Source organism: Myiozetetes cayanensis, unplaced genomic scaffold (assembly GCF_022539395.1).
Source record: "Myiozetetes cayanensis isolate MyiCay16 unplaced genomic scaffold, myiCay2020 scf5-8, whole genome shotgun sequence".
NCBI lineage: Eukaryota > Metazoa > Chordata > Aves > Passeriformes > Tyrannidae > Myiozetetes > Myiozetetes cayanensis.
In genome coordinates, this window is record NW_026087742.1 from 2,917,359 (window position 1) to 2,933,953 (window position 16,595).

General features: G+C 38.6%; 1 protein-coding gene across 2 annotated transcripts in view; it reads right to left on the bottom strand.

Moving 5' to 3' along the window:
• CRYBG3 (crystallin beta-gamma domain containing 3) overlaps positions 1 to 16,595 on the bottom strand; it is a 78,373-nt gene that overhangs the window by 12,775 nt on the left and 49,003 nt on the right. Inside the window, exons 8-16 of one of the 2 annotated variants that reach the window (XM_050333634.1) lie at positions 16,026 to 16,140; positions 15,161 to 15,196; positions 13,983 to 14,116; positions 12,109 to 12,235; positions 7,448 to 7,590; positions 5,762 to 5,888; positions 4,705 to 4,737; positions 744 to 853; positions 92 to 218 (exon numbers count right to left, since the gene is read on the bottom strand). In XM_050333634.1, the coding sequence (XP_050189591.1) occupies positions 92 to 218; positions 744 to 853; positions 4,705 to 4,737; positions 5,762 to 5,888; positions 7,448 to 7,590; positions 12,109 to 12,235; positions 13,983 to 14,116; positions 15,161 to 15,196; positions 16,026 to 16,140 (952 nt within the window). The remainder of the gene's footprint in view (positions 1 to 91; positions 219 to 743; positions 854 to 4,704; positions 4,738 to 5,761; positions 5,889 to 7,447; positions 7,591 to 12,108; positions 12,236 to 13,982; positions 14,117 to 15,160; positions 15,197 to 16,025; positions 16,141 to 16,595) is intronic. The other variant, XR_007631049.1, reaches the window with a different exon arrangement.

Below are 16,595 nucleotides of genomic sequence, written 5' to 3' on the forward strand. Positions count from 1 at the left end.
TTCACTCTTTCCTCTATTTACCGCAAGCTCAGACATCTGACTAGGAAAAGAGTTCCAAAATGTTATTATTTTTTCCCAATAGAGTCCTTACATATTGAATAGGCTTGAGGGATTTGATTGTAGCAGTCGGGCAGCCACAGGAACTGAGGTCAGCGTAGAGCCCTTCTTCCAGCACACAGTGATTGTCAGTGATTTCCCCCTCGTAACACAGGAGCCAACTGTAAGAATAAGGAAACAAAAACGATAAGTGGCTCTAGCTGCTTATTAACACTAAGTTTTTTTCAAGACTTAAGATTTGCTAAGGACACAAGGAATAAAAAATTTCTCTGTTCTTGTGAAGCTTCAAAGTAAGGTGACTTCAAAGGCTATGCTATGAACTAACCCAAAGCAGCAAGATCAAATCATGTGGTACAGAAACCTCAGTTCCAGAGTCAAACAATGCAAGTGGAATGTAGACACTTCTACTGTACCAAATTCTCAAAATCTGGAATAAATTCTAGTTGGAGTTAAGAAAAGAATCACAGTAACTGTGCAAGCTTCCCATACGGGATAGCAAAATGCATACTACCCGAACCAAGGACAGGATGAGAGTTACTGAGATGCATTGCAAGACAAAGGGTCTAAGACACGATGGAATGTGATGGGCATGTGTTATGTGTTTTCAGTTGCCTGAAATTTAGTAAGGTTTAAAAAAAAAAAGTTCCTATCCCTGAAAATGGTGGCATGTAAAACAACAGACTTACCATCCCCGAAGAACCTTAAAAGAACATGGTATGAATGATGTAAAATCAGAAACTTCTGCTGTGAAATCTATACATGCTCCTTGGAAATGTGTATTACTGAAAGCTTTGAGCTACAAGAACAAAACAAAACAAAAACAATGACTAGAAGGAAAATGAAGGCATTATCATTAATGTAAACAGAGAAAGCTGTACTCTCACAGAAGTATCCATTCAATTCATAAAGATACAATAAACAGAACGACTTCTCATTTAAGGAATCTTTTACATTTCTACAGCTACTTTATATTTAGAAAGATCAAGTAATTTATCATCTGTGGGACTGGTACAGGATGGTCCCCAGTGATGCTAGGGCAGGCAGTGTTATCAAGTGTTCCAAGTTCAACTGCAGCAGGAGAGGGCCCAGCAAAAAGAGAAGGGGAGGACTGAAGGCTGTTCTCATCCACATGAAGGACCCCTGAACTGCAGTTAAATCCCACTACAGCTCAGCAATCCAGTGTTCAAAACAGAATGGGGAAGCAATGGTCAAAAGACACAGATCTGCTGCTGACAAAGTGCCTTGAAATCTCCTGAGACCACAGTGATAGCAGGCAGTTTTTAATTTCAGAATTTCTGACAGAACTGGGAACTCATAAAAACAGCTTAGGTGAACTTCAGATGTCATGGTGAAGAACTGCAAGTCACACTGGACCACTCCCCACCAGTAAGACGTGTTCAATTCACCCTGAAAAGCAATAAGGCTGAAAGTGTTGCAGTAAAAGAAAAGAGAAAGAGAGAAACAAAAAAAGAAAAAAAGCCAGTATGACACAGGCTGTGATCTACAGCAAAGTCACCCAGAATTCTGTACCCTTGGGCTGCCACTGTGTAACTGAGATGAATTTCACTTTAAAGCCTGAAAGAGAGGCTGGAAAAGAATGAAAAAATTAACTGTATCAAGAGAATAGCTCATATTCTGTAATGGAAGAAAAACACGATGGCTGTTGCAAGAGCTACTTCCCCCTTCATGCCCCAAATTGTCCAAGTTTCCTGCCAAAGAGAAGAAATCAAATGCTTTTGCCAGTCCAGATTGAGAAAGGCCAAACACAAAGCAAATGATTTTATGGAAAAGCTCAGTCTGTGTTTTTAAAACAAATGAATATGTTTCCTGTTAGAAAGAACAAGAAAGGCTTAACCTGGCCTTACATGCTGTAACTGCAAACTGGAGAACACAGATCAGCTACAATACAGTGAATAAAGTGTAACTGATTTTTCTGTGAACGCAATGACACTGCTATGTCACAAAACATCTATTTAAGCTGTAATTACATAGTATTTTCTACCCACTCATCTAAAAGCTCTTTACAGAAAGGAATAGATACATATATATATACACATAGGCCACATGCTATGCAAGGCTTTTAGAAAAGATTCACAACTCAGTTTAATACAGAATCTATCTAATAATGAATGATGGTCTGGGGTGAACTAGTGATTCCTCAGAGAAAACACTGAGCATCTGCAATTAGTCTCAGAGTGCAGCAATCTCTGGTTTGTCAGGGTTTGACATTATCATATGAGGTTTCACTTCCTAAAAGTTCAACAGACAGCACAGTAAAATAAAAACATAAGGTATTGCAGCAATTATCTCTGTTTTCTGAATCATCTCAGCTGCTATGGAAAGAGGTTTTGTTCTTGCTGGACAAAACCAAGTTTTATTTTAATAAATAAAAGGAATGGCTTTGTTGAGTCAGTGATTTCAGACACTGGATGTCCACGGTTTATAAGGGAGCCTGGCAGGAGGAAAAGGTCAGGGGAGTTGCTGAGGGATTTTAGAAATTTAGCTGCTTTTCAGTTTCTGATGAGCAAGTAAAAACAGAAGTGAAAAGAAGACATACTGTTGTAGACAGTGAAAACAGTTCACTTAGCTCAGATACATGCTTATTAAAAGTGGGAGAATGTATAATCATTCAAAATAATCAATATATGGCTTATACAAGGCTCAAACATCAGGTTGTTTTAAGGACCTGCCAGCTCCTATGCACCATGCTTTGAAGTTCCAAACCAAAAGACCAGTGCGTCCATGAAAGCTTTTATTTTACTCTGAATGGGAAATTCTTCATATTTATGACTGTCCTTTACCTAAGTGATTAAATGTTTTCCCAGAAACACTTACTCAAAATATTTCCCCTCCTATAAGAGCTGTAGGGATAGGAATGATGTTCTTCCTTCCTCAGCTTTGGGGTGGAATCCTGGGAGAACCAGGATTGTGATAAATCAGGATAGTAATTGTTTTACAAATGGCTTTAGGACTGTTATTAGAGAACACAAGAGGCAAAACATGATCTAGTACAAGTCAGTATTTAAAGGTGACTGTGTATATACATACACACAGATTTTTTTCATGTTTCTGGGAAATAGAAAGACTATAAAGCACCATTTATTAAAACTTCAAAGGCTTGAATTGATATTTAAGGTCTGCAAAACTGGAGTAATGTACTCAAAGAACAGTTTTTGTGAGATCCTGAAAAAACAGAAGAGTTGAAGACGGAAATAAAATTGTCTTCAACTGTTTGGACCTCTCTGGTTTCACTAGAGTTGGTTATTTTATTTGGTATCATTTACCAAGACCTTACTGTGAACGTCCTTGCAAGTCTTTGGATTTGGCTGCAAACTGCCATGTGAATAGGTCTGGCAGGAAGTCAGTGTTTAAGACTAAAATAATGCACCAATTATGTCTTCAGACAGGAAACATTTCCTGTAGTCTTGGGTTAATCATAAAATCATAGAACTAGGATACTTGGGGAAAAAGGAGGGTGTGGTCCACCTGCTAAACAACACAGTGTATGTTATTTCCCATGCAAGGGAGAAAGCAAAATTGTGTCCAGATGACAAAATACTTAGAGTTTGCTGAAACAGAATCACTGAGCTTTAAAGTCTCTTTTGTCTGAAAAATAATGTCATGTTTCTTGAAATAAAGTTTTCTGAATTGGTTTAATTAAAAGCATGTCACAGGGAGAGCAATGCAGCCCCTCCGATCATCACCCACACCAGCAGTGCTCTCCAGGACAGAAAAAGACAAATCAAACAACTAATGCTGGAAGAGAGGAGAGCCCTGCTGGGACAGAACATTGCAGGGGACACAGACCCCGTGTGGTGATGAGCACAGAGTAGGGTTTTGTTTTTAGAAAGATAACACAAAGGTCCATTAATGGAACGTAACCTCATAAGATAAGGCCCAAAATCGTAACACCCAAAACTAAGTCATTCTTGAGTGAGTTATAGGGACCACTTTCTCATTGTAAGTTACCACCAAGTCAGATGCAACTTTCAGAGAAATTGTCAGAATGTATCACAGAAGAGATTTATCACGGATTTATTATGAGCAGGACGTTTTCAGTTAAGGTCTTAATGTTCCTGTGAGGTAAAGGTAACCTGCTCCTTAAAGAGACTATGAAAAGAAGAGCTACCAGCACTCAAGATTAAAAAAATGAACTTCTTCTGTTGATGCATCTGCAGGTTTGGAAAGTACAGTTCAATTTCCTGCAGTTTATATTTTCCTCCTCACCAAGTCTGTTGACACAGCAGTGACAAACCAATAAAATGCAAAATAATGGAACAAAAATCTGCCACAAAGAGAAGGATGAGTGAATGTGGTGGAGAGTTACCAGGAATAGGAAGGAAAGAAGAGGAAGATAAATAGCTATAGAGACCGAAAGTCAGTCAAAACCTATTGGACTGCTTGCATTTTTGAAGACAGAATACTAAAGGATACGATCTGGAATAAAGCAAAGAGCAGAACATTAGCAAACTTAACCTTTATACATCTACCACTTTCATCCATCAGCAATCTGCTGTATGAAATGATAATACTGAGGTATCATTTGAAGTAACTGAGATGTCATCTGAAGCAAGACATGCAACATTGCCTGTATTTAATTATTAAATGTAGTTTAGTACTAAAGACAGTTACATAATGTCAACATACCAAATGTGGAGGCTCGTTCATTCCAAGTGGTTCCTGCAATAATAAAGACATACACACGTTAAAAAGAACCCCAAATCAATTACAGTTAATTTCCTAGGAGACATGTCAAGTTCCTGAAATTTGTTAATTATGAACTGAAGAGCAGAGAAAAAACACACTTCCCAGGCTCTTGGCACAATTCTCTTTGCCATTTTTGCCATCAGCTGCCCGTAAGCTCACGATTACCTGCCTGACTGTTCAGTGCCTTTCACACAGAGAAATTGCATCAGCATTACTTAGTCTGTATAATGTGGATTAGAGTCCACATAAATGTCTGCATTTGTTTTTGAGGCTATTTCTCAAAAGGACACAGAATTAAAAACAACAGATGACTGGGACAGCTCTTTCGACACGTGATCTTCAAAAGAAAGATAAAAAATCCTTTCCCGCTTTCAGTGCATTAGTATAATTTATTACTTTTTATTTATTGTTTATTATTACTTAATACTTATTACTGAGGATTGACTCTGCTTTGCATTTGGGTTTTGACAGTTCTGGCACTAATCTGCTTGGGCAAGTTACACCACCTTGGATTGAATAATGGATTAAAAATATTTCCTGTCTTTATTCACTGTGTGTATTATAAATATTTCAGCATAAAAATAAAAATAATTAAAAAACCAGACTTCTATTACAGAAAAAACAACATAGGCCAGATAAATTCTCAAGTGGTTTTATATCTGTTATTGATTAGGCATCATAAATTCCTATGTTTTAAAGCAAATTAATCTTTCCAGGCCAGGTTATTCTTTGCCTTTATGCAGTCTGCCAAAGGGAAGTTCTTGTTTTGAGGTTTCCCTGATAATTTTCTCAAGACATCAAAAGATCCAGGGCATCTATGTAAGTCTCTGTCTTGAATAGACTCATGATGTCATTAACAAGGGTCTTTAAGTTGTTTCCAAATAAGCAGATGGGTTGTTATAATGTGGACTGTCCTGTTTAATTTTTATGGAATGCTCTGGACTCCAAAGGCCTTATTTCTTTCAAGTTTCCCCCTTAAAAGGTTCTGGTAACTCACCAGCTTCACAGGTCGAATTGACATGATTGTTTTACTGGATCCTCCCCAGTCAAAGAAGCATTTGTATTTTCCTTTCTCCAATACATATTGTTCTCCACAGAAATATTTCTGCTTATATGCCACCCACCTGGATAATGACACAAAAATTAACCCAAAACCATCGCATTTTTCTGTGTAGTCTGATGACAATGCTAGCAAGTTAAATACAACAAAAAGTCCATCTGACAGACAGTGCAACATTAAACCCAAGGAGAGGTATAAAACTGTCACACCTCGTATTTTCTGCTTTTATTTTGCAAACATTATTTGACAAACACACAACTCTGGGTATCTGCTTTTCCATCAAATATACATTCATCACGAGATGATGCTTTTCTCAGAAACAAGAAACACAAAGGAAAGAAATTTAACTGACAAGTTTTCAAATTTGTCTCAACTGGATCTTCAGTATCATGTAGTTCTGTAAAGCATCCCTTCAACTGTTGTCATGTAAGACTCTGTGAATGCTGCTACATTAAACTTGTCTTACCACCCTCAGGATTTTGCAGTTCTCATTTGTATCCCTCCTCTCCAAACTAAGTTGCAGCCTTTCATTCTTGTATTTTATCCTCAAGAGACACTAATAATCAGCCCCCGTGTGAGCAGTTCCAAGTCCCCCACTATTGCTACCCATCCTAAATTTGAAGCTTTTTTAGTCTCACTTAACAGCTGCTGATCCCTATCACCATCACCATTAGGGTAGGTATGAGAGTGTTAATATTGTACTTTTAAAATTACTATTAAAAGCCTGGAATTTCCACCCACATGATTCCATAGTGCTATTTTCCCATAACATCTTTTATGTTTTAGCACTTGATATTATTTTTCGTGCATAGTACCCCTGCCTTCCATGTAATAGCCTATTCCATCATTCCCATAGAGTGGGTGACTCCCCTGCTTATCCCTCCTGTGAGTCTCTGCAGTATCTGCTGGATCAGAGCTGTTATTTCAGGCCAAGCATTCTAGCTCCCACACACTAATTGGTAGGTTTCTAGCACTTTAGAGTTTTGTCCTTGCTCCATCAGTTAATACCACATGTCTGTCTGTCAACAGACACTGCAGGTGGTCTAATTTACCTTCCTTATTTATTTTCTTTGTTTCCTTGTTTATTTTCCTTCCGAACTTCACATATGCACACCAAAAGTTAGCCAAGTCCACCCTGTACACTGGCTTGAGCCAGGTACTTTTCCACAGTCCTTGGTTTAACTCCTCCTTTTAGTTAAAATAGTTCTATAAAATTAAAATATTCAGTGCCAGCAGTCTGACTTTCTTACAAATACAACACACCTTATCCTTTCTGTACAGGCTCTACCTGTCCCAAAAGGCATCTCAGACCTTAACATACCTAAAATCTCTCTTCTGTATTACTCCCAAAGCTCCTGTATTGTGAAACTATAGTCTGTGATGCCTCTGGAGGAACATGACAAGCTTTCTCTAGTGACAAGAATGTCCAGATCCAAATTAAGGTACAAGCATGAGAGCTACAAAAACTAATGTTAGTTTTTTCTCTTCCATTCACCAAGGAAACATAAAGAAAAATTTTTTTCCTCCAAATGTTTACCACCTGTACCATATTCTATCAAAAGATGCACCCAAACATGCACAAAAATACTGAAGAGTTCCCTCCATGTATTTCAGTAGACTTACACTCCACTCCTCACAAGAATAGACCTCGTCTCGGGGCCAAATCCAGCCTTCTCCAAATCAGGGACTTCTTCACTGGTGATGTCTAATGCCTTCCCATCTTCATCATCAGACTGAAAAAGCGCCACTGATGACTCTATGAAATCCTAAGAGGCAATACAGGAGTTAGAAGACAGGCTGTCACAGCTCAGCAACACTTCAGTACATAAAACATGTTGGAAAAGAGTCATAGCCAGAAAGACAGCGTTTCATAAAGCAGTGAAGGGACTTAGATCCCTTGTGTGGATCTTCAAAGGGATATTTTGGCATTGAAGTTCTGTAAAAACTGGCAGCCTGGCAATCTGATATGGCCTTCAGTGGTTTCCACTGAAGAGATGAGGAACCTGCTGCCCTCAGCACTATCCTTTTCTCTGCGAGGATGACTGAGAATGCAAAGATGCCCATGTGGGCAAGGGAAGAGTTGTGGATTTAGCACTGATCTTCCAACAACTTCATAAATGACTATTCCAAGTATTACCACGACTATAGCCTCTTACTTCAAGTTCTCCTTCCTCATCCCTTACCAGTAACCTGGCAATAACCATGGAGACAAAAAGACTGGGCAAGATCACTTTTGGAGCACAAGGGATTTGTACTTTTTGGGTACATCCGTGGCATGACTAATCGCTACAGCTATAAATAAATCCTGCTTAACACTGTCACGTTCCCTCATACATAGCCGTGTGACACTGCTCTCTGCTATCAGCTAGTTTAGCTCCCTGACCAGATTACTTGCACAGCTTGAGATTATTTGAATTTGGGTCTCAAATCTTCAACTTTTTAACCACTTAGCAATTCTAAGCACACAGTTCAGCCATTGCTTGGGAAAACAGAAAACAACAATCTGTTCACTTTATTCCTTTAACTTTGTTATGTTAACTTTTAATGTTTCTCCAAAATTCAGCCATGTTATAATAAGTTGAAGCTAAGCAAGTCTTCCAAACAAGAAATAAAGGCTATCAAGCAAACAGTGTGGCTGACACAGATCCACAAACATATGAGGACACCACCATAGGAATTATTACGCTAAATACTTGCTGCTGTAGCATTTCACTGTTACCAACCAGAGAGCAGTATGCCGAAGGCTACACTGAGAAAAAGACTTATAGCTGTCAAAAGCCACTTGGAAATTAAGGCCAGATCAAGAATGCAGCCAAACTCCTTCGGTTGGGCTCTTTAGAGGACACCATGTCTTTGTACAGGATACAATCACAATGAATTAGGAAAACCAACTTTAGAACAAACACTTGATGTAGCTCAACATCTCTTCATTGTTTACAGGACACTAAAAGGTGATGGAACAAATTATGTAGTAAAACTGGTTTTCTTACTAAGTTGACCACCTCCTTCTTTAACATATTTAAACAGTTGCAACTACTTCAGATACTAGAAATTAAAGTACTAGGTCTGACAAAACCATCATGAACAACTGCAGCTTCAGACTATCTTTTTGTAAAACAAACAACCAACCAAACTGGTGCAGTATTAGCAAAAATGAAAAACAGCTACTCTTAGCAGTCCTAAAGCAAAGACTTTATAAAAGTACCTGAAAAGTCATTTAGATCAAATCTACACAAAATTTCTTAGACTAAACTTAAAATACTGAAATATATTCACAACTGTAATTACATTTAAAACATGTTTCAGATTCAGTCATCATTCTTTCCTCCCTAAATTTCCACTACAGTTTCTCTAACAATAAGCAATAGGAGAAATACTTTTTTAAGAAAAGACTTTCAGACCAAGGCAAATCACTGCAGACTTGAAAACATTAGTGGGGAAGCTCCAAAGGCAACGTATTCTGAAAAGGCTCAGAAACTTTGCTCTTTCTCTGATCATGACAGTCATAGGCAAATCCCAGCTTCACACATTCACTTGACACTGCAGAAAATAAGCAAATGCAACTGTCCCCCAAACCAGCACAAACTGCTGCCCGCTCTCAGGAACAGGCTCTGTGTTTGACTCTGATGTGGTCAATATAGATGTGGATCATGGAGCTTGGTAGTAGCTGGAAAAAAACCAACCCCACAAGATCTTTCTGCTTTCCAAACACTCCCCAAATCCCCACATTAGCTCTTGGAATACATAAGACAGCTAAAACCGGGAAGCTCTTGCGGTGTGCCTGTGTACATCTTCAGCAGTGGCTGAGGAGGGGTGACGTGCAGCAATCCCTCGTTTGTGTGCAGTGCCTGACCTTTCAGATTTGTCAGGAAATTAAATTCCTGCCTCAGCTCGACTGCAGCCACTGCCATGTGTACAGAAACCCAGGCTGGATTTTCCTGCTGCTAACAGGTCCTGGTGGAACCTGTCACGGCAAGTGTAGTGGTGCAGGGATATCTGAATAGCTCTGCAGAGCACTAAGCCCCACTGAGGGAGCTGGGACTGACACAGGCTAATGAGCAATGCTGTGCCCTGCTCTCTGCAGAGCCTTTACGTGCCTCTGGACCACACTCCCTGCTGCGGGAGCACCACACAAAGACATCTGATCTGACTCTGCCCGCAGCTGACTCAGGTACGCGGGGCTCATGAGCTTCAGCTTCAAGCCCTATGAGCCAGGCTGAATTCTTTTCAGGCGTGGGCTGACCTCAAAGCCAACACAGCCAAGCTCACCGGGTGTGATGCTCCGGCAGAAAAAAATACAAGTCTGGCTAAACTGGCCCTACATGAGAACACAGCAGTGGGTATGTATAAGAACAGGGTCAGTGCCCAACCCCACTCCCTACCTAAACTGACCACGGATAATGCATGGGCACTTCACAAAATCCTAAATCTTCTACAGAGAATCTTAAATTCATTGGACTAAACCAGAATTCTAGGGAAGGGCAATAAAGTTCTGACATCCAGGAACATCCCCACTGCAACCTTCACCGTGCTTCTCCTGAGGGAATTTCCGAGGTTATGCAGAAGATCTCGTACATTCACTGTTATGCACACAGAACTAGTTTTGGATTTTTGCCCAGGTCCCCTTGAAAACAAGAGCTTAGTACTAAAATATTTTTAAAATCCTGACCTTAAGTATCATATACAAAGTCAGGAAGGGGAGCATATGGCAAGCCTGAACATTGACACGTGTGCTGCACATCGGAGGGAGGCAGGCAATCTGCTGGTCAAGCCAAACAACAGAATGCCAGTGCCCTTAGTCATTTCACTGGCAAGCAGCTCATTGCCCTTAGTTATGCTACAGCTTGAGGAAAATTGTTCCCTACACTTTTATTTTATTAAATATTGACACATATTCATATGCCAGTTTGAATGACAGATATTGATTTATGGCTGTGAATTATACACGTTTTTAAAATGTTTATGAGTTGAGTCTTGCCAACTCTCCAAGGTGTGAGTCAACTTAAATACATGAATGTACGTGGAGCGTCACTCTTACTAGCCACACACACAATTTTAAGCTTGTATTTACGTCCTTTGCCAAGACAAAGACCTAAAAAGATCAATTTAACTTGCTCTAGTATCCTACATATAGCTAGAAAATAGAGAGAAACTAAGATTAGTCAGTAATTGGACAGGATTCTGCATATTCAAAGATAAGAATCTGAAGAAATTCCCCACCTGTTTTTTTCTCAGAAATCTGAAAATAAATTATTTAGAGAAGAATAGTTTTCTTCCATTCAGTTTATTCTCCTATCTTTATTTTAAGATATATGATAGATTCTGATCATAAATACAGCTTTTTCTAGGTGCCTTTCATAAAAACCAAAGCTGTAAATTGTGAATTAAAGTATGGCCTTCTTGGGTTCACATTAACTTTTTATTTTTTAAAAAAGGTAATGACTGTTGAGACAGTGAGTTTGCTCTATCTCCAACCTTCACAAAATTCCTGCCTCAGGAATATCACATCTCCTCAGGTGAGGAGATGAGTAATCTGGGTATACAAAACTGAGTAATATCACAGTGAACAATCTAAGTCTCAAAAGGAGCCACTCTTCACAGCTGTATTTAAAGTTCACAGAGTACCCATTATGATAAAAAAATCTTCAAACCCTCCAAACGAACAAAAAAAACCCAAACCAAAGGAAATTATAAAGAAGTTCTAACCATGTTTCCCCATCACTAACAAGTCTAACTTTGCTTCCAATACTGGACTCTTGCAGATAGTTTTTATTATTATTTCATCTTTGCCTCCACTAAACCCACTTTAGCAGCAGGGATTTTTTTACCATGATTATTTTTGCTGCCAAAATTTTCTGGCAGAAAAATTACAGAGACAGAGGGTAATGCTGTTTTAAGGCTTGTAACAGCTGCTGCGTTGAAAAGCTATTTTTATTTTAATAAAGAACTACACTGTACACTGCTTTTAAGAAAATTCTCTTAGATTCAAATAGCTTGAAGCGCAGAAGGGAGGCACTTGGCAAATCTGGCAGGCAGACAAGGAATTCTGCACGATGCATTTTTTTTTTGTATGAGCTTCACAAAGACTATTTAGAACCTGCCCCTGCTCTGCAATGTATACGCAGTGCAGCCTAAACTTCAGCCAGCAGGACGACAATGAGAATGAACACAGGTAAAAGATGGAACGACTAAGCCCAAGACAGCTGTACCATACACAAAGAATAACCTTCCTCTTTATGTATAGAACTGTGCACAATTTGTGTGGAATTCACAGGAGTACTTACAGCCTGCAGGAACCGGAAAGACAGGAGGACACTGTCAGTTCCCCCCCAGGAATGTCTGTCTTCATAATCTCCCTCCTCCAGCAAGTACTGATGGCCTTTGTAGCGCTCCTTGTCATAGGCAACCCACCTACGGCACAACAAAGGAAAGAGAAGTCAGTAAGGCTGACACACACCGCTTTCCAGAACAAAGGAAAGGGCAAGAGAACATCCCAAAACCATTAAAATGAGTATCACAAACTCAGCTGATGAACAAAGCAACGCTTGTTTGAAACCACAACAGGCAATCCAGGAAGTGTTCTTTGTGGACCAAAATCCCACCATGTGATTCTCTATCTGACAATAGCTTATTTATGGGACACTTCTCCACGTGCCTCCTCTCAGTCAGCCAGATTCCCAACCCCAATATTTGGTACTACAGAGACTGATATACATCCAGTTGCCAAAACATTCCAAGCCACCGTCAACAATACAAGAAACAAGCAGTCGATATCTTCAGTGGATTAATAAACGATGAGTTTCTACCCTTGCTGGAGCTGGTGGCAAAATTAACAGATTTCAACAGAATAGAATTTTGCCTGTTTATATTGTTCCCTGCTCTGATCTAAAAACATAGGCATATAAACAGACAAGCAAATTGAATATATCAAGTATACTGCATAGAGAATATATTTTAGCACAAAAGGAATAAAACTTTTTAAACTATTTTTAAGAAATAGATAAGGCTCAATTAAAAGAAGGTGCTTCCATATCAACTTTGAAATCTCTAATGGAGCTTAATTTGAAAAAGCGCTTCCCCCCTCCTTCTTTCTTGTAAGCATTTTTTTCATCAAAGCTCCCTTGTAAGTATTAGGGTTGCTGTACAAATTCTGTTGGCACTGAAATTTGGCAGGCAGGGAAGCTTTACTTTTAGTACCATTTGGTTTACATTAATTCAGCTGTTTAGGTTACCGCAGCACTAAAAATAAACGCTGCCACAACAGACAGAACAATGATTTCTAATAACTTGAGGCTTCCCAGATAGTGAATACACAGTGCATTTATGAAGAGATTATTTGAGGAGTAACAATTAAGTTTGTTTTTAATTTAGTGCTCACAAGATTCTGACGACAGCCTGAAAGGATGTATGTTATTCATTCTTTATGTTGACATAGTAACACGGAAATCCCCTAAGGAACAAACCCAGAATTTCCTGAAAACTGTTTTATTACTGAGGTCTTTGGCAGAAGAAGAAGGTCTTGGAAGAGGCTGGAAGAACAACATGAAGGGCTGGTAGCTCTCTACAATAGCTGGTGCTGAGTCTGCCTTGAGAGAGCCCACCTGAGGACTGTGTTACATGACACAGAGAGGGGCAGGGCTACAGTAAATCAATCCAATGCCTCAATAAATGAAATTAATAGGAGATTCTTAATTCCAGGCAACATGCAACGGGTGACAGAGGAAAACCATTAAGACAATAAAACAGTTTATAGGTTTCAGAGATATTAAAATGCCAAAGTGAAGAGCTAACCACACCTACCCAAGGTCATTTCAGTAAATTGAGACTATCAGAAGTATAAAGCAATATGAATAAAGCTCTGTGTGAATGCTTTCATTAAGGAACAAAGTGGCCCAGTTTATTGGCATCCAAAGGTAAACTCTAACTCCACACCTCTCACACATTTGGCTTTATCTTCCAACATTCCCTTAGAGAGATAAGCCATATGTAGACGTAGTTGTCTCCAAGGCTGATAATTGACAAAAGAAACATATACTCCTTTCTTTTAGAAACGTTCTACCTGTGAAAAATTCCAATCACCACTTAGTTAGCACTTCTAAGCAATTAGTTATGCTTTCCTCCCTTAAAAGAAATAAAAACAGAAATGAAATATACTTACACTCCACCAATTACACGTATTGATCCAATTTCCTGGAACTCCTCTTGGTCAGCAAACAGTGCTGGGACAGAAGTGATGTTTTCTGAAAACTCTTTGGACCATCCTCCAAAGTGGGTTTTCTCATATATTATTATCTGGAAAACATGATGTTGCATAATGACCTGAGTAGCAATTTGAAGTTTGTGATTATGTACTGCTACAGTATGTGGAAGACCTCTTTTCCCCCCTCCATCACTGTGAAGAAAATTCAGCGTTGCATTCCTCAGCCCTTCTGATTCCTGGGTGCCCTGAAAGCTGGAGACCCTATTTGGATTTACATGGGCTTGTCAGGCTGTATCCAGACAGTAGGATACTTATTCACACACCTGTATATACATAAATGTACTCTCCAGTTACATGGTTATGATTTATATCCTGTAATCCTGTGCCTGGGCAATGAATATTAGCCTGCAGTGAATCCTACCAGGTTACAGGTAGACAGATGGAGCTTAATCCTTCAAAAGTAAACAAGTGGTCTTTCCCTGTACTTTGCTAAAGTTATTTGAATGACCCCCTTCAGGTTCCTCATCTGCCCAATCACACAGATCAGCTATCAGCAGTATTTATATTTGTTGCAATATTTAAAAAAACTCCCGAGTTGGGCATGTATTTGTGTAATTAAAAGTTACCTAAAGCATTACCATTTTTGTGGAGAACTAGAAAAAGGAGGGAAAAGGAGCAATAACTCTGGATTAGCTTTCTGCTCCTCAGCTCACAGAAGGATCATAATCTCACTCACAGCTCTTATACTGGGATAGGGCATCGGAAGGAATTCCTGCACCCTTCCTCCCTTCCCCTTTCTTTATTTTTGAACTTGGTATATTAAATGGGAAAATCTCTCCTGACCTCTTTACCATTACAGTGACTAATGTGCCAAGTCATAAAAACTGATTTTATTTTGTGAAAGCTTTAAAATTCTACTATAGCAAATTGACATTCTCCTAATGTGAAAAATGAACTACTACTGCTTTTACAACTCTTGAAATACTGACTTGGACAGCATTAGTGAATTTTTCTTCAGCAGCAAACACTGAATACTTAATCAAACATCATATACCCAAGAAAAAGAAAATATCTTAAATAAAGGTTTTATATTTAAAATGTGCTAGTATTTTATTCTCAGTGTCCTCAGTGCTTACCTTGACATTCATTGGCATTTGTACCTTTAGTCCACCCTAAAAAAAAGATGGGGAGGAATATTAAACTTGAAGTTACACTTTGCCACATATTTTACAGTACTATCAGAGCATGAAGTCTTTGCAATTATATTCACCAGTTGCAGTGCTGGTCATATAAAATGCTAATTTAAATACTTTGATATTTCAAAAGGGCAGGACACTATAAACCTGACCTACAAACAAATCAGTGCATTGATAAGCCTGTAAGGCTGAAAGCAATTTAAAAATATTCCTTCACTGCCTACGAGCAATATAAAGGAAATAATTTACCACGTGTTTTTAAACCAATTTATACTGTCCAATTTTTAAATTAGCTTTTAAAGCTTTGTTGTATGAGTTTCTTAAGCACAGATCGTGGAGCTCCAAGAAATTATAAACACCAGAAGAGAGAGAAAACATAAGCTGACATATTCATGGTCAAAGAGCAAATACAACAAATTCACCTTCTCTGGAAATTTTAGTGTATGATGTTCTGTGAGGGAATAAGACACCTCACTTGAGTGACTACAGAGACTGCTATTAGGTCTTACTTCTTTATGGCTTTTAAACTCTCTCTCTGTAGGCTTGCTATGTATACAGCAGAATTATGTGTTATACCCTTTCACATTCTTTCACATGTAGATCTACATGTTGTCTGTTAACACAAAAATGAGCTGCACCTCCCAAGATTTTTGTGCAATTACTGGGTAATAAACTCCGTTCTGGTCTTCCATTCCCAGAAGAAAAGAACATTAGAACCCAAGTTATACTTAGGTCTAAAGCACTGGGGAAGCAACAATAAGAAAAAGGAAGGCACATGGTTATTAGGGAATTGTGAAGTCCTCACCATTTTTAAGGGACGCAGGGATTTAACATCTGCTGAAGGAATTTCGGACGGCAAATTGAATTCTTCCAAAACTATCATCTCTCCCTTGTAATTGAAGTCTGAGTAAGCAAGCCATCTATAACAGTCAGAATAAATGACTCATTAATCTCATTAATTAGATGACAAAGATTTTATTAAGATGATTTTCCTTTTTAAACTCATACGAGCTAGATAACGCTTTAGATATTGCACATCAAAACAAAGCTGTAGTTGAATACACTGGCAACATCACTGCTAAGAAAATCTCAGATAGTTTTTTCAGTCAAAGCTAAATATAAATGAAAGAGAAGAAAATTACCAATTTGCTCACTCACTTCAAAAAGCCGTTTTGGTACATAATTAGTATACAAAAAAAGTCAGTACTGAGGATGAGAATTGAATTTTCACCTTATGAACTAAAAGGCTTCTAACATCAATCCCACTTCAGTTTTTTCCGTGGAAGTTATTAAATTATGATGATTTACAACACTTCTTTGGAAAGCTATTGTAATTTTAATATGAAGATTAAAAATGCTGAGACTCCTTCAGACT